We start from the raw sequence: 27,872 nt of genomic DNA, 5'->3' as shown, positions 1-27,872 counted from the left end.
CAATAAAAATACAGGCTAGCTAAACAGGCTAAAAGGTTTTTCATATGTTTAAGCACACTAATATGAATCAGACCGAAACTTTTTGTGATAAAAAATACATGGCATGGAAAAGCTACAGAACTCAAGAAATGATTAAAAAAATCTTGTACATTTTTATTGTGATGAAATCATTCATGCTACACAACTAATCACATTAATTGACAACAAGACTACACAAAGTGCTGTTGTTATACCGAACCAAGTGCCCGGTAAAATGAGATGATTTTTGCCTTATTGCTGATTTATTCTCCAGGTTAAGGGTATAGCCCACTCTTTATAACCACAAACAATACATAATACCTATTACTCAAGTAGCCTTATCATAAAATTGTATAATTAACATATCAGTAAAAGAAAAAATAATAAAATCACAATAAATAATAATTAGTGTTCCTGACTTACAGAAAAATAGAGCAGCTATTGCTGTAAACAATGTCGCGTTAAAGGCAAAAATAAACAAAACAAAAAAAAAACAAAACAAAAAAGAACAGGTTTGGGCTAGCAAAAGACTCACAAGATGCCATGCAACTGGCAATCTGGATCTAGTGCATGAGGAGTGTGAGGAGGGTAAGTCCATCTCCAGTCTTAGTACCTTTAGAGCTGATTCATACCTTAGCCCAGGAGTTGCTCTCGGAGTCTAAATATATGAGTTTATCTACAGTTCTGGATAGTAATGGTTCTGTGATGATCAGCAGATGCATGCACACACAGCTCAGTCTCTGTAACAGAGGTCACATGTTCAGGCGATTGATGATTCAGTTGCCATTAATTATCAGTGTGTCTGTATTTTACATATGGATTTTCAGTCCATTGTTATTCCAGTGTTGTGGTTTTGTTACATTAGCTTCAAATGCACTTAGATGCTCTCTAATGCCCAACATATAGCAAACAAATCATCTCAGACCCACCATTACAGCTCTGTTGCTCCAGAGACCCCAGTTTCAGTAGTATAATGCAAAACAATTGTTCTAGTGCAAGTCTAACAAGATTATTAACAACTGACAATCATATGAAACTATATGCTTAGGAAGAAAAATGCAAAACAGAAAGCAACAAAAAAGAACAGATACTTCAAAAATGATTGAAAATCTAATCAAAGTAAAAAGTAAAAAGGAATTAAGAGTCACTGATGTGTTTCATGAATTAAATCCCAACACAAGACAGCTGAGGTCAGTAATGTGTAGTCAGTATTATTTGAGAGTAAGTGTCGTACCTCTAGCTGGCCACAAGGGGGCAGACTAAAACAGGGAGACATTACAGTTGGAGTGTCACACAGTCACATGAACCTATAACATGTAGTGTTTTTACTATAAAATTATAAATAGAAAGCTTAGATGGAGCATAAATGCACCTGCACCCCACACACATACTCACACACACACGCACACATGTGTCCATAAGTTAGAGCAGTAATTGCTGCATGGCTAAAAAGCAAGGAATGATAACCCTTTACGAGGCGGGGGACCTGTGCTCTTTGTTTCATATTGATTTCCACTGGCCACATTAGTCACACAGTCTATGAGCATCTGGTCAGTTCGTTTTTTCAAATGTAATTCCACAGAGGTTTCATAGTTTAGTTTACCGTTCTCAGTCTCTACATACTGCTGGTTGAAGTTTTCTGAAGATTTAGAGACAGAAAAGAAGCCTTTAGTCCTGCTCTTCTTCTTTATGTCTCTACTGCCTTTCTTCTGACCATGACCTCTGGCCTCTGCCTAGTACTGCCAGGGGTCACCAAGGGGCATCTTGGGAACCTGAATGTGCATCTCCATGGGGCGGTCAGGTGGATGATCCCTCCTGTAGGTAACTGTCTTCTCATTGGTTGTAGGAATGTACGACAGGTCCTAAAGGATGACAGAAACATGCAGTCAGTGAGACACACACACATACGCACACACACACACACGCTTGTCCTACTATATTTGTGGGGACCCTACATTGACATGACGCATTCCCCGGCCCCTTACCCTAACCTTAACGATCACAACTGAATGCCTAACTCCCTAACCCTAACCTAACAATAATTCTAACCCTAATTGTAAAACCAAATCTTAACCCTCAAGCCATTTAAACTGTTGGGACCCCACAAGTATAGTGGACTCTCAGTTTTTTGACCACATTGATATAGTAAAATAAGGTACACACACAATTTTCAAGTCAACAACTTGTGAGTGTTCACATCACCTGACAGCTCCAGATGGTTGACTAGATGGATGACTGTAGAGTTGGTCATGCAATGAAAATAATAAGCCTCTGCATTTTCTGTTAAAATTGTTGCCCAAGCCAGGATTATGCAATTGATGTCATTTTTAAACTTGACAAAACTCAACTGTCTTCACAAGCTGCGTAGTTATCCTGGTTAGTAGTAAATTGAATCTGACATAAAAGCAGTGCAGTGCTCCTTTAATATTAGGGAAATTTCATAAATGCTCAACCTAAGAAGTGGCTAGCAACAATTTGTTACATTGAGGAAGTAGATACAGCTTTTCAACACTTGCAAAACTCCCAGTTAATGTAAAATATGCACTACATTTCCCTTAGGGGTGTCATGTTACATGTGACCAATCCATAATCTGTAGTGTCATTATGATGAACAATAAATGAGGGGTTTCCCAATGCTTGTAAACAATTTGAACTGGTTTAGGCACACATATCTCCAGATAGCCACCCCACCCCTCCCCACCCCATATTTCCATCTCTTCCTTCTCCTCAAAGGTGCTGTACATCACTGTAAGGTCACAAATCTGGATGCTGTACATGGTGAGCTGGGAGTTGAGAGGAAATGTAAAATACAGCTGTACCTCTAACAGCAATCTCAAATTTCTCACTCCTGGTTCTAGCAGACAGTTCACATTAACAAAAGTATCCTAAGGAATTAAGGAGTCCCTAAAGCTTTAATGGGCTCCAGGGCCACTTCAGCCACCCCTCAGTTAACAGATCCCTGCAGTGCTGATGACCACCTCCTGTGTACAAGACTTTTAAAAACTAACCTTTCCAGTGCAGTGATAAACTCCATCCTCAGCAGTGCCCCCTGGTGACCAGCCCTTTTTCTGTAGAACCAACCGGGACATGGCGACCACCACCAGCCCACACAGCACCGTCAGAGCACACACACTGAGGAACTTTCCCACCAGCCAGCTACTGCTGGCACACTCTGTGGATGCACACATAAACACACACACACACAAACATATGAGGTTTCACTGTGGAGAACTGGAGCACTGCAAATAGGTCATATGGAATTTTAACACACACTGAAATGTGCAAAAGAAATATAATTTTATAGTTGCAAAGTGCAGAGATTCCTTTCCCCTTGCATTCCCTATCCTCCAACACTAACCTCAACCATCACACACTACATGCCTAACCCCAGTACTTGTCTTAAACCCAATCCTAACTCACAACTTTAAAACCAAGTTTAAATCTTCAACCAACCCTTTGAAGCACAAACCAAACTGTCATGAATTTCCTCACTCTCAAGGTCTTAAAACGTAAACTGGTCCTCACAAAGATAGAAGTGCAAGAGCAGCAGAGGTAGAAGTATTCTGATCCTTTACTTAGGTAAAAGTACCAACACTTTGATTTGAAAATAATCCATTACAGGTCAACTACATGTCCTACATTCAAAATCCTACTTAAGTAAAAGCACAGAAAATCACCCAAAGTAAAAGTACTTTTTTATATAATAAAATGGCCCCTTTCACAGATATATTGCTATATATGACATTATTACATTGTTAATAGTAATGCAACAATGCAACAATGCAGCATTTACTGTCATGGCTGGACATGTTTAACTTCTGGTTGTTTAGGTGAATGGTTCTCCTGACCCTTAGGAAGGGTCAGGAGATAAATCTGAGGGGTCATGAAAAGATTAATATGGTACAAAAGAAGAATAAACTAAATTCTACTGTGTTTGTAATAATTTTTCTGACTTTTTTAAAATCTACTATCAGACACCTGTTTGGTTTTTGGAACTGGTTGCAACCCAAAAAAGTCAGGAGCCACTGATTTAATCTTTAACTATTAATTTATTTTAAAAGCATATATTTTCAAATAACATAAAATACTACTAGTACCTCACAACTGTACTTCAGTACAGTACTTGAGTAAATATACTTAGTTACTTTCCATAGACACACACACACAGAGCTTGGTTGGTGGCTGCTGTGCCAGTGGTGCTGTACTGAATAGTTAGGACGCTGTGTATCTGCTGGGGAGCATGTGTGGATGACGGGTTCATCGCTCAACACAAAGAGCCCAAAGACCGCTCTGACATTTTGTAACAGGGTTACCATGGTGACCTGGCTCCTGCTGCACCCAGGAGGGGTGGGCGTGAGCAGGAAGAGAGTGTCCCGTTGGGTTGAGGGGGGGTGTGGGGACAGGGGGAGAGAAGGGGGACAGCACAATGAGCAGTGCTGTTCCAAAAAATTGGGAAGGCGGGGATGACTGTTACACTTGGATGTGCAATTATGTGTGTATGTGTAACCCAGGGCATGTGTGAACTAGTGGGTTTTAAATTGTGTGTGTGTGTGTGTGTGTGTGTGTGTGTGTGTGTGTGTGTGTGTGTGTGTGTGTGCGCGTGTGTGCGCGTGTGTGCATACGGCTGTGAAAATCAAGAAATTGACCTGGGAACTGAAGGGAAATGTAAAATACAGCTGTAACACTGACAGCAGACTTGCTGACTCAAACACACCAGGGTGCAGTAGTGCAGCAATGGTAGCAACGGAAGTGACCTCGAATGAAAACACGTGTGTGTGTGTGTGTGTGTGTGTGTGTGTGTGTGTGTGCGTGTGTTTGTGTATTGACATACCTGGTCTTGTGCTAATGTGAAGCTGGGTCTGACCAGACTGTGAGCTGGTTTGAAAGCGATAGCGACAGCTGTTATTACTGATGTACATACACTGAATCCACACCTCCCCTGTTTGACCTATAAATGGAAAAAAAGGGTGAGAGAGAGAGAGAGAGAGAGAGAGAGAGCGACGGAGAGAGAGGAGATGATTTTCAGTCAGGAAGGCTCTAAGCTCAATGACAATCTTAATACAAGAGTTAAACATCGCTTCACTTATCACCTTAGCTGCACTACCAATTGATCACATTCCTATGTGTAATGTGAAAGGTGTAACTGGTAGTGACAAATCTGCAAAATTATCACCTGACTCTGAAAAGGCCTAAAGGCAGCTGTAAGGCAGCAAGAAGACACTCTGATGAACATATTGTATATTCCCTGCTCAACACCAAAAGGCAGACAGACAAGGTTAAGCCCTGTTTGAGCTGGTCAGAAAACCCACTAACATCTGGCTTTTATCAGCAGTGTGAATTGACATTCACTCCTGGGTCAAATGACTGCACTGTTCACGGGCATCTATTGGCTCCAGCTCCAGCTGGCAGTGATATAAACATGGCACCCTGGGGAACATTAGTTTTTGCTGGTTCTCTGTGCTGTGACGTATTTCAGGGTAAATAAACACAGTAAACAGACAGACACAACTGTGTGCCAGACATGCCTCACAGGAGTTGGTGGAGACCAAATTAGAGCAAAATATACTACCAAATCCATGCTACTGTTGCTCTGTGTCTGCTGCTAATTTGTTTCTTAGTAACTTTATAAGGTGATAAAAATACAGTACAGTATATCAATGTTGTGTTTACGGCTTGTTATGCTGGCTGCGAGCTGCCAAAAATAACCAGTTAATACAGCTACAGAGATCAACTTAACACCAGTTGAGAATCTTGCTTTTGCTGACAGGCAGCAGTTTAACTTCTTCACTTTGCTGCAGCGATGCAGAGGTGTACTCCAGGGTGTGTGAGCACCCATCGTTGACATTGGGTGTGGTTTTAAACACAAACTTTCAACCAAATAGGGTAGAGACACTGCTGGTGCTGACCACCTGGTGTTTGCTTACCCTGTAGGTTCTTAGTTCAAACTAAGGGTGAAGCTCAGGTGGAGCCCATGATTTGAATTAAACACATATACAGCCCATCATATTATATTATATTGTTAGTAAAATCAGCTCTCATCATAGCCACAAAAAACACAAATGGTCCCATGTGCAAATTTGTGCTCAGAGCAGATTCTATTGGCTAAACTGGGTTTACCTGATACATCATCCATGTAACCCACCAATGGTGCACAGGTGCTGTTACAGTGTCCCGCCTCTTTTTGTGTGAGACCATGAGACAGGTGGCAGTCCACACACTTCCTAGATGGAAGAGACAGAATAGTGTGTTATAGTGTTTCAACTAAAAATAGTTGTAGAGGGGTTCCCATCATGCTTTGTGGTAGTGAAACAGGAACTGACAAGTACCAGTACGATTGGCAGGTGCTTTGGCAAGCAGGACATCTCTCACAGAAGTCTCCAGAGTATCGGGGGTCATCACACACACACTTGCCACACACACACCTTCCCCGCCCGCTGCATAACAAGCCGCTGGCTGATTGGCAGGTTGCTCTGGAGACAGGACAAGCGCAGCTATCGCCCATCCAGCCATCCTCACACACACATTCACCTGACACACATGCACCCCGTCCTGAGGTGGACAAACAGTCAAACAAGAGGAAAAGTGTTACAGACGTGAACTAAGACTGCGTATGTTTTGCATCAAAATTGACCATGTTAATACTTTTAAATTTCTTTTCATCTCTAATTAAAGGTACATAATACTTTGAATTTTTAAAGTGTGTCCCCCTTACCCCCACACAGCAGTCCCCCTTCATATGGGCAGGAGAAGTCGTCTCTCTCGCAGTATTTCCCGTACACGATCCCAAGCCTGCTCTGGTCACACACACACTTGCCGCACTCACACACTCCCCGACCACTGCAGTCCACATCAGAACCATCGGCTCTGCATTTCCAGTTTGAATCTCTGTTAGAGTCGTTAATCAGTCCATGCTCTGGCCTCTGTTGCTGATTGGTGCCATCTTGGGTCCCTGTACATGGTGACTGGCTGTCGTCATGACAGCGCTTTGTTGATCCACAACTGCAGCGACATTTAGAGTGAATCTTAATGACAGTGGATTCGTTGTAACCCACAGGCCGAACCATCACTTGTATGTCTTCATCTTCACCATCATCAGGACAAGAGTGCATGCCGATTGTGATATTGAAGAAAACCTGCATGAGAAGACAGAGATGTTGGTAACAACTACTGTGAGAGATTCATAAGTAATTTTAATGTTGGTTTGTTTAGTTGGTCCACTGAGAGAATAAGATGGTGAACGTGGTAAACAGGTAAAAGCTGCTAATCATCTGCATGTTAGCATTGTTATTGCGAGCATGTTAGCATGCCTGACGTTAGCATTAAGCTCAAAGTGGCACTGTGCCTGTACAGCCTCACAGAACTGCTAGCATGGTTGTAATAAGCAGAAATATTTGACGATATTAAAGATAAATACAAGACTGAATCACATAGTCCTTACGTAGAGTGAAAATAAAATAGCTGCTGCTAAAAGACATGATACATTTGAAAGCTCATTTCCATTGCTCCCTGTTAGAAGTGGAGTGACAGATCTTCACATAAGGCAACATACCAGCGGAACAAATTAATGACTGACTATTAACATATATTTCAACTGTTGCAGAAATCCCAGAGCAGTTAAAGTAGACTCAAGAACATTTTTCCCCTTTTAACTCCTGCTGTTAATCTAAAACGAATGACATTAAATTAGCTACTTCTTATTGCATAATTATGACAATTTCTGATAAGGCTTAAATTGTTGGATAAGGAACTGGATTCTAACTTAATTTGAATAATTATTCTGTTCATGTGGTTTATGCAGAACATTGTGCACGGCAAAGGTTTGAATCAACAATCAGGCTGTTTGCTTGATTTTTATCACCATTCTGGTAAGCGTGGGTACTTTCCATAATTCACTTTAATCCACCCGTGGATTAAATTGCTGAACTTCCCTTGCTTTGTACAATGGGACTATGTGATTAAGCAGCTTTGTGTTTGAAAAAGCCCCAAAAGGTTAAGGAGGAGAGGAGTCTCGTAGGCAGTTTAGGGAGTGAACAGAAAGAAAATTTCCAAATGGAGTCAAAATGCTCCAATTAGTACCAAATGAGCTCCCGTGTAGTGTTGAGAAGTACCAAAAAAAGCTCTTTGCAGTGGTGCTGACTATGTAGGACTTTTGTTTTGGTTTGTAAATGGTTCAGGTATGAAAGCAGTGGATGTCCTGTGATCTATTTCTAAATATAAATGTTCTAATTGTTTGCATAAATGTTCTCATGTTAGCAAAGGTAGGGATTTTAGGGTGAAAAGGTCTTGAAATCACATGGAAATGTTTTCCTGTTAAATACAGCCTATAATCCGCTCATCTTGGATTATTCACTAAATCGTTTCTGTCACGTAAAGCTCTCAGTGATGTCTTATGTGTGTTTGTATGTGTCAGAGTAATCCAATCCAACCAATAAATGTCCTCTGACAATGCTAGGACCTTAATTCAAAGATATATGGCTAAATCTGAGAAACAATTAGCTAAATTATTACTCATTGTGTGTGTGCACTCTGATACTTCTGTGTACTGAAATTACGTTTGTGTGTTTACCATCTGGTCGGGCTGCACCCCTGAGCAGCTCTGGTCCTTTGCAGTGGACCCATCAGGACAGAGAGGGGACACGGACACCCAGTACCTGCTGACTGCCTTGTCCTCCACTGACACCACCACCGCCACCTCTGACAACAACCTCTGGGTGGAGAGAGGGAGGAAAGAGATGAAAAAGCGACATCAAATGTACTACCTACCTACCTTCTTTACTACCTGATATCAAGAAATTCTTTAAAGCCAACGTTACTGGTGAGCAGGGGAACATGGGTTAAGATAAAATGGAGCGAGGAGAACAGTGGCAATTTAAATTTTAATGAACATAATCTGTGAGAGTGAAAAGTAATGAAGTACGAAGGAGAAAGAGAGACAGAAAGAGAACTGTGATTAATTAAAGTTGTCACATGTACCCAGAAAGCCCTCATTGTCTTCCTGTCTTTCTTTCTGGCATACAGGGGGGTTTATGGGAACAAGGAGGTGGGGCCAAAAATAGCATCTTTGTATTCGTCCATGATTAGGACACATGGTTTCCGCGGGGATCTGATTGCTATAATAATGCCAGCTTCTGTTGGGGCTCTGCTGCTTATTTATGCATATGTGTGTGTGTGTGTGTGTGTGTGTGTGTGTGTGTGTGTGTGTGTGTCAGTGTGTATGTAAGTATGTGTGGCTGTGCACCCAGATCTGTGGATTCGGCAGATTCACGAAGCAAACAATGGAGCGCTGTGCCTGAGGCTAGATTATAGCCTAGACTGCTGCCAACTGAACAAACGCGTCGACTCACACACACACACACACACACACACACATACACACACACCCATGCACAGAAGGCCTTACCCCTCCGTAACCTCCTGTTCTTGTCTGTGTTTTTCTGTATCATTAGACCTTCAGCAACCAAAAACATCTCCCATCATCTGTTTTCCCAACTTCAGAATTTCCAAGTTTGTCTTTCAAACCTAAATTTCCTGGATACGGACAGTATAAGCTGCAGGCACTTTCAGAAACATACTATAGTATCACTGATTCACAAAACTTTTCTGCAAACAGGAATGTGCTCTTGTTCAGCTCGCAGGATCAAACAAGGCCAAAAAGAAAACCAAGCTCATGTTGATTCAGCAGATCAGCGGACTAATTCCTCAAAACCTTTTGAACCCGGACTGCGTGGGCTCATGTATTCAGCTCATGCTGTGCTTCTGTACTCCTCCCTCCAACCCTTTACTTGTCCCAGTTGTCTTAAGGACTGATAATATATTGTGGGAAAACAAAGGGATCTGAAAGCAAGAAAGACCTTATACTCTGAAGCTGCAGACGAAGGAGGTGCAGCGCTCTGTACCTTGTATGTGTCCACCACCAGCTCTATTAGGTTTGGAGCCTGGAAGAGGCCTAACTTTCCCAGGTAGGAACCAGGCAGCAAGCGCACCAACTCCTAGAGAAGAAAAGGAAGTGAGAGTAAAGAAATACCTTGATTCCTTTTAAATTCATTTCCAGATAATATTGGAAAAAACTATACAAGAGCACCACAAGTCAGACGTGTCAATACCAATACGTGTGGGAGAGATTACCTCGTACCACTGGTACTGCTGCTTCTCCACGGCAAAGATGGAGTAGATATGGTTTTCAAGCAACTTATCAGACAACTGGCCCACACTGGGATGGTCCTGAGAAAGAGAAACCAACAAACTGAATTACAAATTGTTTCTTTTTTTCCCCAGAAAATCTTAAGTATAGATCTGTTATCTCCTCTGTTAAAGGAGATAACAGCTCTAAACCACTGTCCATATTATTGTGTGACCATGTGAGCTTTAAGATGCACTGTATGTCTAGCTGAAGCTTCCTCACTGATTGTGATTTCTGATCTCAGTGTAGCTATTCTGACCCTGACTTTCTCTCCTCTCACCATCCTCGTGCTCCCTGTGTAGACGTTGTTCTCCAGGTGACAAAGGCCATCGTGCGGGGTGACAATCCCGGCCAGCCGGCTGTCCAGGGCGAGGTGAGATGGCTGGTCAGTCATCAGGAGCAGCAGACGTTTGGCATGTGGTCGCCAACCCACTGCCCCCTAAAAGAGAGACAGAGAGAAAATCAAGATGTCATATTTTGCTTAGCTGTAGATCTAAAAACACAACTTATCTAAATTGAACCAGACGTCACCACAGATCTATGTCTCTTTTCTCATTTTGGAGAGGAGTTTCACAAATGACGTCATTTTTATTCCCTTGTATCAGCTACACTCACACAAGTCGATGTGGCAAATATTGTTTGTGCGTGCTTCATATTTTAGAAGTTTACAACATGTGGTAAGAAACTGCACATTCAGACACGTTACTCATCTGAACTATATTAGTTCCCCTGGTGATCAGCTCTTTCTGTAATGCCCAATTATAAGAAAAGCAGCAGAGTCTCCGTGTTTATGTCTGTGACTCGCCACAGACACTGTGAGAAAAATCGGCCCAGTGTGCACGTGTGTGTATTTAAGGAAACCCAGTGAGCTTATAAGTAGGCCTGACATAATGGAGAGTCTATTTCCAGACTCATGACCACCACAGTGTTTCCCCGCAGCCTGGTTACTCAGTGCCCCCCCTGCATGGCGTGAATCACAGCCCTCCTGCAGCCATAGTATAAGCAACTGTGACTCTGTGTGTGTTCATCTGCCATACCCCAGCAGCAGTGTCATTACATAGTGGGATTCCAGGGGAACTATCCAATGCTGAGTCAGGCCGCCACTATTCTTCCAGAATAAATGCCTCATTTAACAGCATGAAACTTACCACCAAATTTGGGCTTAACTCACATTTCTGTGAATATATTCAAAAAGCACAAGGGAACTGAGTTGAATTCGTCTCAAAGTGTTTTGGTATGTCCTTCTCTCTTTGTTTCACACATGTAGCCTGAGTTTCCAGCATCTTTATACAAACACCTGGCAGACAGCAGCTTGCAGCATAGCATCAAGCCCTCCCTCAGGTGTGTCCATGTTTCCGGAGATGCGCTGGCGTTTGATCACCCGTGTGAACTCGCTCATGTTTCCTGTCATACTCAAGACGTGGTGGAAGCCGTGGGCTGGACGACAGCGGATCTCATAATCACTGGTGAGTAGGAGAGACAGTGCAACAACAGAAAAAGATTTTAATTACAACATTTAGGAATGCAGAGCTCCAAAACAACCACCAGAATAAACAAAGGCCAAAAGCCTGTCTGTTGTTTCAGTCTCCCAGCACAGCTCATCATCAAAACAACGTTGCCACCAACAACTGATGAGTCTCCCCCTGAGTCACACAAAATTAGGAGCACATAATGGGAGTAGTTTGCTGGGATATTTTTCTTTTGTAATAATCACCACCACACTCTTTCTGTTTCATTAAAAGAAGAAAAAGTTAGCTGAAGAATATGATACGCTGAAGGTTTTAAAGATCTATCCTATCTAAAGCAAGACCATTAACTAAATGAGCTCTAAACACTTTTTTCATGAATCAATAACCCAACAAGCAAATTCTGGGTCTCACCTGCAGGGGTTGTTGATCTTGGAGGGGTGGACGTTGATGTAAGGGGAGACAGGTTTGTCCACGAATGAGCCGAAACCCAGCCAGAGGTCTGAGGAGTGCTCCGTCATACGTAGAGACAGAGCCACACCCACTGTCTTCAGCTGGACCACAGACAGCAAACAGAGTATGGGAAAGCCATAAATGCGTGAAGAAAGGTACATAGTGGGATAAGAACAAAAAACTAAAACTAAATCAGATATAATGTTAGAGAATAAAAGAAAAACTGACTTTATGTTTGACAGATTCTTCATTTAAAGAAGGTAAACTACAGAGATGTCAGCTCTGACATTTCTGCAGTTTATTCCATATAAAATGTGAAGTAGCCATCTCATACATGCCAGTGATCTAATACTAAGCCATTATCTGTGTTTAGAGGTACAGGTTTTTTTTAAATAAGGTACTTTTTCCTTATAAAAAACAGTGAAATGTTTCAGCACTGACTCACTGAAAGGAACAGTGGCTGAGTGTTTTAACACGTACATGATCCAGGTTTTCTTGCATAGAAGCTGATACATCCACCAGGTAGTACAGATCCACAGGGTAACGCTCCAGCTGCTTCACAGCCACTATGACGCTGGCTTCTGCACCTAGGAACACACACACACACATACACACACACACATGTATAACATATATAAACTGTTAAATATAAGTTTTACCTCTGTAGCTTTAAGAAAATGTCATCGGTCGTCTACCTGGTCTGAGGGTGACACTGATGTCTTGTGGGGACACTTGTGTGCTGCTGATGGTGGCATTGACCTCCACCTTGATCTCTGTCTGCTCCATAAACTCCGGTCCACAGCCTCTTCTGAGCAGGTTCACTGCCAGGTCGCAGCGCCGACTTGGCCACAACCCATCCTGAAAGTCCTATAGAGGTCATACAAGGTCAAGAGGGGAGACAGCAATTTTCTTTCGTAATATATTTTATTTGCACTTTCTCAATTTTACAATTACAATATCATGGAAATGAGAGAAAGCAACACAAGAGAAAATAGCAAGCTAGACACACAACAAAGTAGCAGGCAGACAGTTGTGAAGATGATACAGATAATCTGTCTTTTAAGATGTTATCACTGTAATCGTGTCTCAGGAATGAGAACGAGTGATAAGAAAACAAGTAGGTCAAGTTGAGTGCCACGTTGTCCCATGTATTCTCATAAGTCAGAGCCACTGAATCTGAGAAATATATGACCATCTGAATGGATTTTTTGGTGTTTAAACAGTTTTAATCTCTCCATTTGTACAATAATCGCATCTGGTTGAAGCACTGTTTCAAGCACGGTAAACATCCCTGTACTCCTCTTCCAGTAATGGATGTATTCTTTCACCCACTGGTTTTATTGTGTGATCTTTGCCCTCTGTACTGAGTGGCAAAACACTGGTTCACTTCGCACAAAAAAACACTGCAAATCGAAACTGGTTTCACATTTACTCACTTTGGTTTCATTTTTCATTTCTGTCATTTCGTTGACATTTGCATCCATTTGCAATGATCAAAGAGCCATTATATTTTAATTATGTGAAATCCTGTTTGTGTTTACTTATCCACGTCCTCATGTACCCTCTGTGTATCTGATCACTGAGGAGAGAGAAGTTAAATCTAAGACAGAGATCTGACAGAGATGACATTTGATCATCCACTTGGCTTTTTCTTATTTAGTATGGTAGTATATAATTTGATCAGCACTGTGTTGAATGAAACTTGATACACCGTAGATAACCTCTCCACTGCCTAATAAGAAGCAGCTGAAATAATACAGTACAAAAGTGTCATGCTTTGCAGCTTACGGGTGGATTACCAACCTTTGGTATTTGCGTTTGCGAGAACCACACTAACAAATACACTAGAATCAACCAGAAACATAAAAGTAGACAATTAAATCTGTGTATTTCCAACATGTCACGGGCCTGATTGGTATAAGTCCATTAAAAGAGTGTGGCATGACCAACAAGATCACACAGATAAGGACTAAAAATAGCACAGGCCACAGTAAGAGCTGGATATGTAGCTGAATATGCGACCACGGGCTGAACGTGAAAGCTCGAATGACTTTGGTGTATTTATGGCTGTGCCTGTGGCTATAATTTGTCCTGTAACAACTCTGAATCTCAGAAAGTTTCGCAGAGACTTCCCGGGACTTCCCTTACACAGCTTGCCTCTTCAGCTGGCATTAAATAAAAGTGCCAGAACGTGAACGTGCACATTGATAAGCTCTTTACTTGCTTGTGATACAGAGTACGTGGCTCTGTGAGTTTGTGTGTGTGTGTAGGAGGGTGGAGGCGGAGAGGTTTGAATGCTTTCATACAGCAGCAAGCAGGGCCCCACTTAATGATGTCAGATAAGGTCAGGGTTCACAGGGTGGGAAACCACCTGAAGTCTGTAAACACACACATGTTGACAGTGTAGTCTAGCCACAGTGTGTGTGTGTGTGTGTGTGTGTGTGTGTGTGTGTGTTGTGTCTGGTGTGGGGCTGGAAGGTTTTACAGCTTCTCAAGGCTAATTCAGGATGGGCTCTTTACGAGACAGACTGACACCAAAACAGCAAAGACAGATAAAGACAAACACACATGGAAACATTCACTCACACACACACACCCACACAGACACACAGACATATTCACACAGGTCAAGCTCAGACATACACATTATATCCCCATCTGCAGACACCATGAAAGCTTTGGTGTGTGTCATCTGTTGAACGCTGCCAAGTTCCCTTTTTTTTTGTTCACCCTGCCACACAGACAGACACACACACTTCCCTACCTCCTTGAAGCACCAGGCGCACTGTGGTCCATGTCTGAGACACTCTGAGCAAGAAGTGATACTGGGAGACTGACACACACTGTCACCTACAGAGAGGGAAATACGAAGGGAAGAGAAGAGAAGAGAGCAATCTCTCATTAGCATATGAAAGAATGTGTGTGTCAACACTCATTAACCACGCAGTCGAGGCCCCTGTGGATATTTCCAGATCTCATACACATTTTCGCTGATCAAGGCACCACTTACCATCTCATATGAGGCTATTCAGTACAGATATGTAGTGGAAAAACATCTGGGAGTGTGGGAACAGGTGCTTGAGTTGTTGGAGTGGTGCAATGGATCATTTCCCACATCCCCTGCCCCCCCCCCCCCCCCCCCCACACACACACACACACACACACACACACACAGGGCTTCTAATCATGAGTCAATCGGTGAAGGCTATATGCGAACACGTATTATTGGAGTGGCAAATCTGCGACCAATCAGTCATGCTACAGGATACTTTTCTGCAACATTAGCAGATTATGATGTTGACTGAACATTTCAGGGGGTGACAAAAGGCACAAAAAGGACCTCAGGCTTAATGTATTGGGATGAATGATTGAAGTGAGTAATCTCCTGAAATCCAATTTTCCAGAGCCACTTCAGTGAGATACAGAGCTGGAATATAGGACAGAGGAAGGCTGCAGGTCCTAGCATCACTAACAGGCAGCTGTGACCCAATTAGGTCTCCAGCAAACCCCTGGATAGGTGAGGCATTTAACTTCTATTTATAACCGATCAATACATGCTGAAACAAGAGGATGTGGGCTAGACTGTTGCCCAGATAGAGTGTGGGTTTTTAGAGGTTTCCCTTCAAACAAGATTTGTGGTTTGTTACTGTTAAATGAAACAATTTATAAGCCATTTGTTCAAAGGTTCATACTCTCCTTAAAACATGTGATATTGTGAGGAAATCTTATCCTAAAATGCTCATAAAGAGGCTCCTTAGATAGAATAGGGAGTCTGTTAAGCATCTGGGAAAGCCATCGACCCCCTGCAGAGAGCACAGATGATGCGGGATGGGAGCTGATGTTGCGCAGTCATTTCTTGACACGATACAAGATGCAGGCTAATTGCTGGAAATGATGTAATTGGCCCTAATGAGCCTCCACTCACCGGCGCTGGGGGCTTCTGCGCAGACAGGGACCACCACGCAGCAGAGCAGGACACACAGAAGGACGCTGCCGTATGTGCGGAGCCAGGAAGTCATATTATCCTATCCACACCGGGAGGGCGAGCGGAGCGAAGCGGCGAGGAGGCACAGGAGCAGGGGCTGTAGGCTACAGCTACAGGAGATGAACCGGGGGAGACCGGGTACCGTGCGTCCGCCGCCGCACGAACAATAGCCGGGAGTGCTGTACCGAGCCGCGGGGCATTGTCGTTCACCCAATAACCTTCTAATCCCGGAGAGGTATTCACATCCCCGGGTCAAATCAGCTTACAAGCGCGCTCCCCGGTGGACCAGGAGCGGTGGTGAAGCAGTCGGTAGAGAGCAGCGTCAACAGCGGCCGCGGCGCAAGTCGCTCCATGTATTTCCATCCAGCCGCAGGTGAGCGACGCGTCCCCGCGTACTTCCACGATGGACCTCCTCTCACAGCTGATTGTGAGGTCTCATCCCGGGACAGAGCAGAGCTGAGCTACACACACACATACACACACACACACACACACACACACACACATATGAGTAGCCTACAAACCAGCTCTGCGTTCAGCCGGGGCGCGCCAACATGCTGACTGAACATCCCACACCAAAACCAGGAGAGTGACCGTGTTTTAACCGCTGCACTGACTCAGGCAGGCGGTGCCATGGCAACGACGCTGTATCAGAGAGAGAGAGAGAGAGAGAGACTGTGAGTTAAAGAGGGAGGGAAGAGAGACAAATAAGGAGAGAGAGAGGAAGAGAGACATAAAGTGCTTACTACGAGGAGTTGTGGTGGGGTGCATTCCAAGTGAAGCATGGCCTTGATTTGGACACTGATGTTTATATTGCTTCTTCAGGGAGGCGTTTAACAGCTCCTGTGTGTGTGTGTGTGTGTGTGTGTGTGTGTGTGTGTGTGTGTGTGGATGCATGATGGGGTGCAGGAGAAGAGGCGGTGGGAAGTCTTGCAGAGGGGCTCACAAGCTGGTGCTAAAGGAGGATGAGGAGGAGGGGGATTTGGGTCCATTGTGCACAGATTCCAATGACATGGAGTAACCTCGCCTCGCCGGCTGCTCCGCTGAGCAGGAGCCAAAGACTTACTAAACAACCCAACATTTTAAGCCGGAGGAAAACACAGACAAAGCAAGGACAAAAGGCACAATAGCCTACCATCTTTGGCATGATTGGATGGTTGTCTTTTCGGTAAAGGTCTTACCAGATAAAACAGACATGTTTTGCTTGGCACGTAGCCTAAACAGTGAGACTGCCAACAGTCAGGACCAGTGCACAGCAAGTAAGTTCACACACTCACACAGGTCCCTTATCTACTCTCTTTGACCTCATCAGGAGCCTGAAGCCAGGCCAGCTACGCCTCTCCTCTCATTCATTCACATAATTTGTCAAAAGGGAATTTTGCAGGGGGTGGGGGTGTGCCAACACCTCCCCAACCCCTCCTCATCCCTCTTAGCAGTCACACTCAATTATGGTAATGAAGCAAACACACACCACACTGTTTTCTAAGTGTAAATCCAGATTCCATAGACCCTCTCTACCCGGGCTAAGTCTCTCCTCTGGGGGCTGAGGGTAGCAGGAAGGTAGCTGAGGGTGTCTGGAGGACAAAATATGGATCTGTTCCCTGCCGAGTAAACTTGATAATGGACTCTTGTATAAACACTCCCTCGAGCCTGTCAATACTGGTCAGCATCAGCATCTTAATGACAGTTGTCATACTTGTAAAGCTGACACAAAACACTCTTCTCCTCTCATCATTCCTCCCCCACCTTTCTAACCTCCCTGCCCTTGATCCTCCTTTCTCTTTCTCTCCCAACAGTGTGTTTGTGTTAGCAGTCTGCTGGGCTTTCCATCACGCTGGTCTGGTCGCATCACTCTCCAACCACACACACAGACACACACACGCACGCACACCATCCTAGTTCATGTCCCCTATTGAACCATCATTCCCTCGCAAACACCTTCCCAGCTTTCTTTTCCGAATTGCCGTTCAAAGTTGACTCACTGAATTTCTCCCACACCCTCCTTTCAGTCACTCATTCTTTCGCCAAGTTGTTGTGAGGATAAAGTAGGGGACAAAGTTGAGATGGGACCCAAATGGGGATTCCCATGAACAGACCCAAACCAGCCACCACAAACACAAAGAAGTATGACATTTGGAGAAATCTGGTACCAGGGAAATTTCTTTGTCTTTCTTTGTCTGAATGTCAGCATTTGTGTCATTTAGAGAAGGCTGGAGCCAAACAATCGCACAATTATAAAACATTGAACATTTACTCTCATTAAGGAATACATTTCATCATTATTCAGTTATAAAAACACACAATCTGAATTCCCCTCTCATACTGTATGTCAACATTTGGCATTTAGTGAACTGAATTCCCCCTTATCAGAGTACCATCACCATCCTACACCTACTCGACAACTTATACACATACCGCACATTCACATACATACATAAATGCAGACACACACACACGCACACACACACAGACTGAAAAGTCTTGTTTCCTATCAAATTAAGTGCAGGTTAATGTCAAATTTCTGCTTCTGTCAAAACTGCACATCACACATCAAGGAACAAATCAGTCGTGATTTATATTTGGCTACTGCTATTTCACTTTGTGACAACATGAAAGTCTAAAAATAGTACTGAGGAACATATGTGTTCCTGTTTCTATGTGTGTGAGTATTTATGTATTTCTATGCAGTAAAAGAGTCCCTGCTATGGAAACTCAAGGTAGAACTGAAATTTCTGAGGTGATAATAACAAATAGTCATCAGTCACATTATCTGGTCAGAGCCTTTGTGTTTCTATTGTCACCACTTCAGTATTTTGAATGTCACGATAGGAACAATCTTCAAGTTGTTATGTGAAATGGATCTCAGTTGTTTGACTACAGGGGCGCCCACTGAAGTGCTAATCTGGTTTTGAATCTGATCCTGATACAAATGATGTTCTCATGAAATGCGTGTGATTACAGTGTGTTTACAGATGTGGTCTATTTTTCATTAATGAAAATGTCACTTTGGGATAAATAGCAATTTTATGTGATGACCAAACTTGATCTCCTTACAATTAGCTGTGGGTTTTCTGATTTGGTGGAGAAATCAACAACAATGAAGTTTCTCAGCACAAGTGAGATTCATGCTCCTTGCTTGAAATACATGTTGTGCGGCTGCGCCGTTTATTTGTCTTTTGGGAATATAAATGTGCATCTGCTTTTCATGAATAATGTATTTGTTGACTGTCACTGCAGAATGGTCAGTCCATAGAAAATCATAAACACAGAGAATAAATGTACAAAGTACTACAAAGTGCCTGCTTTAGCAAAGAAGGCTATAATATAGGTACTTTTTAACTACAGTACATAAACAATATCATGTACTATCATATTTATGGAAAGTTGTTCATTGACCTTAAATTGTGACAGCTACACAGTAATGCTCAATAATTAATAACAATCGTTGTTGTGATTCAATGTTACCTGTTTGATTGCAGCCAGAAAATCTTCAATATTCTCTGTAAATCACTCCAATAAGGCAAAGAAAATAACTATATATTACTGAATGGATCAAAGTTCTTGAAATAACAGCTGATACCAAAACTTATAGAACCACTGGGAACTGACTCCAGTCTCCTCTGTCAATATTGAATTTAATTGCATTTGTTTAATGAAAAGCATTCAGTCATTATAGCAGCAGTAGTGGCAGTGTGAGCAGTGGAACAACAATAAATATCCCCCTACAGTATGATGCAGTTTCTGTTTAAGTACCATCTCTAAATAGCTGCATAAAATGTCAGCGATACTTTGATAAAATCAGAATAAAACCCCTGATACACTTTCTTTTACCAGTGGTGCTGTTTGCTGTTTTTCCATACTGAGACCACAATACCCATAAGCCCTGTTTCTTACTCTTGCAGAATGGTTGATGTTTTACCGATGAATTTCATTTGTACCACTCTCTGACATTATGAGGTACCTGGTAACCTGAAGTTGTGCACTTGAAGAAAATAGTTTTGTGTATGGCAGTAAAACTTAAAGATGTTTAAATTGAGATGTACAGCATATCTCAGTTCATTTCAGTTTATTGTCATTATACAAAGCAGAGCCAGTACATGAAATTACAATGTCAATCAAGGCAGCATCATGATAAAGTTGGTAAAAGACAATACAATAAATAATAATACATTAACATATAACATAGGACAAGGTAAAAAACATGGTATATCTATTATCATAAATAAAGTGACTGTGCACAAAGTGACAGTGACAGTGCATTTGAAGTGCAATAAGTACAGTACTTGAGAATGTATGGGCATGTTATAGTTCAGCAGAGTTATGGTATTTGGAAAAAAGCTGTTCCTGAGTCTTGTGGTATGAGCCTGGAGGCACTGGTACCTTTTTCCACTTGGCAGGAGCTGGAACAGTGGATCGCAGGGATGAGTGGGGTCACGGGTGATGTTCTACCCATGCCATACCACACTGTGATGCAGGATGTTATGATGCTTTCTACAGAGCAGCGGTAGAAGTTGGCAAGATGCTTTTGTGACAGCTGGGCTCCTTTGAACCTCCTCAGGAGATGGAGGTGTTGTTGGGCCTTCTTGAGCAGAGAGGAGGTGTTGAGAGATCATGTCAGGTCCTCAGTGATGTGAATACCAAGAAACTTGAAGCTTGTCACACACTCAACCTCAACACCATTGATGAAGATGGGGTTGTGTTTGGATTTACTATGAGTTCTTTAGCCTTTTTGACATTGAGGTCCAGGTTGTTGTCAGAGCACCATGTCACCAGATGTTGGATCTCCTCCCTATACCGTTTCTCACAGTGGGAACAAACAGGAGAATTTATTTCCTTTGCGGTTTCCTGGTTGGAATGATAGCACGCAGTTAGATTTCAGAAAAATCCATTTGCCACCTCCTGCACATAACCGAGGAAACCCCGTGGTTCTTACCATGACAATACTGACATTTACTTACATTTACATCAGTGGCCATGTGGTCAATGCATACACGCACAGATAGGCTGCCACCTACGCTTCAGTCAACCACCAGCATGACTGTGAGCAAATAACAGATACGTCTAGACCACAGTAACCCATGTTTTTCTGCTTTTTACTGCCTTATAGTCCTGATTCAACTGCAGTAAGTGATTACAAAACTAACTCTCCCAAATGAGTCAGTTCTTTTTAAGATCTGATAAAATGACAAACAAAACCTCAAGTGGTTCCACACTATTTGTGAATTAATTCAGGATAGATATACAGATGGTTTTATGTTGGATTGTGACACATTTTAGATTAAAAAAGTCTCTGAAATTTAACTTTCATCAGACTAATATTGGAGTCAGTTAGACTTTGAAGTTCATTATTGACCTTAGAAATAGTAGTTTGACAAAATAGTCTTACAGCCAGGTCATTGTGTGTCTGCACTTACTTTAAACTGTTTGAGGCTTTACACTGTGTGATAGTACACCCAAAGCTGGAGAAAGATCAGGGAGGATGTTCACATCTGATGCTAGAATCCATCTTTGAAAAGACAGAAAAGACATGATAGAGGCAAGAGTTAACATTGGCGTTGCTTTCCACCACTGGAGACTGCTCTTGGTGACTAAAGGAATGAAGTCAAATGCTGAACTCGCAAAGTTTTTTCTGGACTGGGAAGTAAACAGGTGTTAATGCTAACATTGGCTATGTAGCAATAGCAAAAATGTACAAATAGCTCCTTTAAACATTTATTCGGTATCCTCTCAGTGAAACCACCTGAAAGCACTTTTCCTTGAAATGTGAAAGCGAAATGTAAGAAGACGGTGCCTGGGGGGGGGGGGACATACTTATCTATCTCGTCATCGTGTCCTTTTTCCGCTCCCCAGGGAGTCTTGGAGAGTCCCTGATTCTCTCACCCATATCCTGGGTGCCAGCAGCTGTGCACTCTGCAACTGTAATTCTCTCAAGGCCAACAGGGCTGCTCGGCTTGGTGCCAGCCTCACCATGAAAAAGAAAGGGATAGAGTGAGGGTGAGGGAGGCAGGGAGGGAGAGAGGTCACTGGTCTCAAGGACTTTCAGCCACAGGCCCTATACTCAGGGGAATAACACATTTTGGACTGCAGGGTTGGCACAGGGAGGATTAACAATGATAGACTATCCTGTGGTTTAGTTGAAATCCTGTCCCTACATACACACCCACACTCACCACTAGTTCCTCTGAATCTCCACCTAGGTTAGATTTCCCTTACACAACTGTCCAGCTGTGCTACCCAGCACTCATACTGAAATCGACTCTGATTTCCAGGTAATACACCCACTTTCTGTTTCAGTCCAGACAAAGCACCACTTCAGATGACTAATGTTGCCGGTGTTGACATTATGTCCATTTCCCAGTCAAGGTGAGGGAGTCACAGGTTGTATTCCCAGTTTGGGCCCAACATAAGGAAAGATTAGCCATGCAAAAATACTTGCTGTCAGTGTGGGCTAATTTAGATACTTTCAAAATTGTGTAAAAAGTGTAAAAAAAATTCAATGTTCAATGTTTTATTTGAAATAAATAAAAGGGCAGAAAGGCGGCTTTATAACTCTCTAAAACCTCTACCGTTCTGGGATGCCACTACATTTCCTGTGAGATAAAAGTCAGGACAAAAGAGTCAAATCACGATGTTGCAGGCAGTATTAGATGGCTCTAGTATTAGAGGGATCATGTTCTACCTTAGGGGCAGCAGTTTGACCTACAAAAGAAGAGACAAAGACAGACACTTGGAGAGCAGTGACAGCCAAAAAGAAAAACAGAGGAACATTTTTGTGGCCTTATAGTGGTAGTAATAGTGGTCAAAGGATTTTGGCTCACTACTAATGAAGCTAAAAATGATTTATAATGAATCAATAATATCTGATCATCAGATGTGAAGGGTGGTACTAGATTTTTAGTAGGATCACTGTCAGGGAAATTCTATGGGAAAATCCCTCAAATTTTAAACTACATTAGTTTTCTGCTTCACTTCCCAGCACTTTTCCATAACATAATTGCAAGCAAGTAAGCTTTGCTGCTGATTTGACCCAGTGACCAACTATGGCACCACAACAGTGAGCTCAAGAAACTGCACCTTAAGAATAACACTTGCAAACTGACAACACAAGCAAATAAAGAGAACATCCTCACCAATTTGACAACATATTTGCAGTATTAAAAATAATTGGACTTGAACGCGACATAAAGAAATGCTGTAGTTGCAGTGTATTTTTAAACCACATAAGTATTTCCTAATTATTCTATGGCTCAAGCAGGCGGCTCTTGGGGGGCCAGGAGAGGAGATGCTAGTCGTGCTGTCCAGAAATTAATGAACAAATACTTTCTACTAGTATTTTTGATGATTTTACATGAATCAAATTTACATGAGTAAATACTGGTTCCAGCAATTAGCTATAAAAGCCTACTCTGCTTTAATATGTTAACAAACTAACTGCTAGCAAGCCCAGCAGTAAAGGGGCTTTGGCAGGTTTAGCCACATTTAAAAAGTCTGTCTATACCTGCTAATTTTGGTGTAAAAAGGTTATAGTTTACTAGTGTGGTGGAAGCAAAGAGAGAAAACTGTCTTGAGTTATTCACTATTGCCCCTTTTCCACTGGTGGAAAAACCAGCTAGGATCCGTTAACATCAGGCTTTTGTCGGCAGTAGAACAGGGTACAATCTGCATTCGCACCCACATCAAATGACTCTTCAGTAGATGGAGATATTTACCAACTCTGGCTCTGATCAGTGGTGACGTAAACACAAGACCCACGTGAACATACTAATTTTCACCCCTTTTCTGTCACAGATGTGTCCCCTGCCCAGCACGATGCTGCTAAACCAGAAACACCAAAGCCACACCACACTCAAGCCTGCAAGAGCAAGCTGCAGCCCCAAAATAAGTTTCAAAAACACACAATCACAGATCGAAGTGTCTCATATCGGGGCTCCATTATAGGTGCTCCAAACTGGGCATGAGAGTCTGCACAGCAGCTAATGGTTCTCTCTTTCTCCCCAGCGTCTCTTTGTGTTTGCTGTGGATCCTCATGTAATGACATTGCTCCCTCTAGTTGTGTGTTTGGTGTAAAGTGGTGGGTATTTGTGTGCAACTTTCATGATAACAAATTAGTGCGTGTATGGATCTCATACCATATCCCTGCTTTACAGTGGCCTGTTGTTGTAGGCATAGAGGAAGAAATAACTCTTTGATTACGGAAGTGTAACAGGAGTGAACAGTATTTCTGGGAAGGGTGGACTAGATTTTATGTAAAATGATAGCTGATGTGAGATCAAGATAATAAGGAAACATGCTAAGTGTTTACATTTGTTCCTAATTTACTTTGAGAAACAGGTGTTATCTGGTAATCAAGCATTCAGGTAAAAGGGGTGGATCTGATGATGATGATCTAAGGAGCAGACTGTTTGATGTATAATGTAATGAATAATCGAATACTTGGAGTGGTGTGAATTGGTTTTTGTGTCTTTTGTTGCTCTGTATCCACTGTACGTGCTCTCCTACAGCTGGCTGAGTTCTGAAACACTCACTTATTCACTCTGGGAAACCAGCAACTCCTGGAAGCTATTACATCACCTCTACAATTGTGTGTGGGTGAGTGAGTGTGTGTGTGTGACAATCCATAAATGTATTTGTTCAAGCAGGCTGGATGGTGTGAGGTTGTGTGTGTTTATGTGTGTTCCTCCCCTTTCCTGTGCGTCATTCATGAATATGTCATCCTTAAACGGAAGTACTCATGATACAGCAGTTCTCTGATCTCGACCAGCAGCAGACCTGCAAATACCAAAGAAGCCTGTGAGAGGAAGAGAGACGGACTGTTTTTATGAAAACAAACTGCTGCAAGAATCGGTATGAATCTCAGCCTTTGATGTTTTGCAGTACACTTGGGGGAGTCTCAGCTAATGTGTGTATATTGACACAGCCCCTCCTTCTCTCTTATAAACACATACACACAAACACGCACAGCTGCTAGACTTTGGACTGACGTCCTTTGGGAAAGCAGGGAGTTTTCTTGTCATTCAGTGGGCTGCTCCTGTGGTCAGGGCTTGGCCAGCAGAGAGGTGGAGAATGAAAACATCAAGGCAAACTTTTCACCTTCAGAGTGGACGCACATACTCAAGACTTTGACCAAAGACTAATCTCTTCCTGGAGCACATCCTCTCTCAGGTCAGCCAAATGAGTAAAATGTAGATTGTACTGTTAAAAAAAGACCAATTTAACAATCTAAAACTACTCCAATTCAAGAAAACTCCCAAGCATTTAAACTCCCACTTTAGTAAAACTATTATCAGCTAAATGGAGGTGTATTAAAAGGGCTAGTTAGTTAGCTAGTTAGGGCTGTTAGATTGTTAATACTGATGTGTCAGTGTGTAAGCAGCATATTACTGTTGTAGCTGGTGGAGCTAAATGTTACTATCCAATAAAAAGGTCAGTATTTTAGCTTGGTGGTTCCAAACCTAGGGTCTTGCCCCTTCAAAGATTCACAAATCAAAAATTAGAAAGATGTTAAAAATAACAATAAATAGATTCCATGCCTTAAAATAACATATACATTGTTTTAGAAACACCCATACACACGTACTCATACACTGATGGGTCAGCCATCAGGGGAAATGTGGGGTATCTTGCCCAAGGACAATTTGACACATGGCCTGGGGATCAAACCATTGACCTTCTAATTAGTGGATGGCCCATGCTTCCTCCTGAGCCACAGCCACTGTGTGACAGGGCCCTCTTGTGGTGTAGCACTGTAAACAGTAATACAGTAATTAGGGGTGATATAGGACAATGATATCCTGGGTCTTGCAGTCTGGTCTTGATTCTGTGTTCTCTCAAAGCTGACAGATGAAAAAAGGTTTGAGATGACATCAGGAACAGGGAGAGGTGGAGGGGCATTTTTGCCTCAGGTACAAATGTGATTATAATTTTTCTGACTTTTACAGATGCAGGTTAAAGGTCAGAATGCAGTGTTTTTTTCTGACTTGTGAAAACCTGAGATTCAGGTTTTTGAACACTCTTTAATTTATTTAAAAGATGATTTATGTACCTGCATACATGTTCATACATTACACACTAGCAAGAGCATGTTTCAAAGTCTGCAGTGGAGCTGAATTAGGTTGGCTTGCACCCTGCTTACTAAGTCATTCATCTGTCCGTCCATTAAAGGCCAAGAGGGACATGGGCTGGCTGGTGTTTAAGTGTACAACCTCCTTACAGAGGATGGAGAGAGAGAGATCCAATTTCACTGTGACTGAAGGAAAAAGAGGCCACTGACTCTGCACTGGGACTCTCACACACTCTTTGAATGTACTTGCATATGTACATCTTCGTGTTAATGTGTGCATGCGTGCGCGCTCTGAAGTGTTTAATAGTTAATAAGAGCCTTGTTTATTTGGCAGGGCTGCTGCCCACACAGCAGATGCTGCTCAAATGCTGAGAGATACAACTTAGGAAATACAGGAAATAGATCCAAAACATACTTTGGGTATTTTGCCAGTGTCAACAGAAAATGTAGCACATGGCAACCAACACCCATTCGCTGAGAATTTGGAACATCTTAGAGCATTTTGGTGTTGTTTCTAAAACTGTAGAAAGATCTGTGTATCCATCTCCGATGTTAACTTTTTAAGTTAACTTTTTAAGTTAACATTGGAGAATTTTGACAATACATCATAATTTAAACCCACATGGACATATTACACATAGTGGCTTTCAAAACAAAGCTCACACAGACACCATGGGTTGGTGAAAAGAATAACAGCTACAGTACATATGCACTCAAACAAGACACCAAGAAACAAATCCTCGTAATCAATTGGCCTCTTGATCAATATGTCTTCCTCAGGAATATCCTCTAGAGTAATAGCACATTGCAGCTGTCTGACTTTAGCACACACACACACACACACACACACACACACACACACACACACACAATACAAAATAAAGTTTGAATTAGTAAAAGCACTCAGCCATACAAAACCGCCGGCCTCCTGTGTGTTTGTGCTTCACAGTGATGGATAATGCATGAATGGCTGTTTAAAATTTAAGGGTGACAGTGTAACCACAACAAAACAGTCACCTTGCTGACAGGTGACATCAGGTCATATCAGGAGAGAGAGCGGAGGACAGAGAGCTATATAAACGGATGCAGTTTGAGGAACAAAAACACACAGACAGACACACAAAGAGACAGACTGACAGGCTAACAGGCTAACAGGCAGGTGTAGAGTTGTGTTTTTACTTTATGTAGATAAACAGTATATTAATATCATTCTCATCATTCTCTGACCACTAATTACTATAGTTTCTTTTAATTACAATATGTGATTATGAAGATGTCAATGAATGTTAGGTTTGCAGAAAAGAAATCATTTATTCTACGTGCACTAATGTGTTAAAGAGGACACAAACTGGAGAACATGCGGGTGGGTGCTCCCCTCGTCACTTGGGTTGATGACTATCTGACGGGCAGACCGCAGTTTGTGAGATTACGGAACCGTGTGTCTGGCCGTCTGATCAGTAACATCGGGGCCCCCCAGGGAACTGTGCTGTCTCCCTTCCTCTTCACCACATACACGTCAGACTTTAAGTACTGCACTGAGTCGTGTCATCTGCAGAAATTCACTGATGACACGGCCATTGTGGGGTGTGTGGAGGGAGGGAGGGAGGCTGAGTACAGGGACCTGGTCGAGCGCTTTGTGAAGTGGTGTGGTGAGAACCACCTGCAACTGAACGTGGCGAAGACGAAGGAGATGGTGGTGGACTTCAGGAG

The 27,872-nt window shown here is 42.5% G+C and overlaps 1 protein-coding gene and 1 long non-coding RNA gene across 3 annotated transcripts; one reads left to right on the top strand and one right to left on the bottom strand.

Annotated features, from left to right (window-relative positions):
• Positions 1 to 129: 129 nt before the first annotated feature.
• On the bottom strand, positions 130 to 16,720 carry itgb8 (integrin, beta 8). Of its 2 annotated transcripts, XM_071500060.1 has the most exons (16): positions 16,043 to 16,718; positions 14,882 to 14,967; positions 12,813 to 12,984; positions 12,598 to 12,704; positions 12,079 to 12,218; positions 11,496 to 11,661; positions 10,479 to 10,637; positions 10,144 to 10,239; positions 9,915 to 10,007; positions 8,585 to 8,725; positions 6,731 to 7,151; positions 6,345 to 6,567; positions 6,136 to 6,239; positions 4,850 to 4,966; positions 3,027 to 3,190; positions 130 to 1,880 (listed from the first exon to the last, which is right to left on the bottom strand). In XM_071500060.1, the coding sequence occupies exons 1-16, from the start codon at positions 16,134 to 16,136 to the stop codon at positions 1,752 to 1,754; spliced, it is 2,412 nt and encodes an 803-aa protein (XP_071356161.1). In that variant the 5' UTR covers positions 16,137 to 16,718; the 3' UTR covers positions 130 to 1,751. The 2 variants fall into 2 exon arrangements, with proteins under 2 accessions (XP_071356161.1, XP_071356162.1); XM_071500061.1 differs by lacking the exon at positions 3,027 to 3,190 and having other exon boundaries at positions 16,043 to 16,720.
• LOC139633939 (uncharacterized) lies at positions 16,336 to 27,872 on the top strand. Its single transcript, XR_011693867.1, has 3 exons — positions 16,336 to 16,475; positions 17,012 to 17,361; positions 23,891 to 27,872. It is a non-coding gene; the product is annotated as an uncharacterized lncRNA (long non-coding RNA).

Source organism: Trachinotus anak, unplaced genomic scaffold (genome assembly GCF_046630095.1).
Source record: "Trachinotus anak isolate AG129_WGS33_773 ecotype Australia unplaced genomic scaffold, CSIRO_AGI_Tana_v1 ptg000016l, whole genome shotgun sequence".
Taxonomy (NCBI): Eukaryota; Metazoa; Chordata; class Actinopteri; order Carangiformes; family Carangidae; genus Trachinotus; species Trachinotus anak.
Note: the sequence above shows the minus strand (reverse complement) of the source record. Positions and strands in the feature narration are given on the sequence as shown.

What these genes read in the sequence shown, in the direction of transcription:
- itgb8 (XM_071500060.1), bottom strand. Translation starts at nt 16,136, where the DNA reads ATGACTTCCTGGCTCCGCACATACGGCAGCGTCCTTCTGTGTGTCCTG. An exon ending in GGGTGCAGCCCGACCAGATG is followed by an intron (nt 7,152 to 8,584) that starts GTAAACACACAA and finishes CTTCTCATGCAG; the next exon opens with GTTTTCTTCAATATCACAAT. An exon ending in AGCACCTGCCAATCGTACTG is followed by an intron (nt 6,240 to 6,344) that starts GTACTTGTCAGT and finishes TCTTCCATCTAG; the next exon opens with GAAGTGTGTGGACTGCCACC.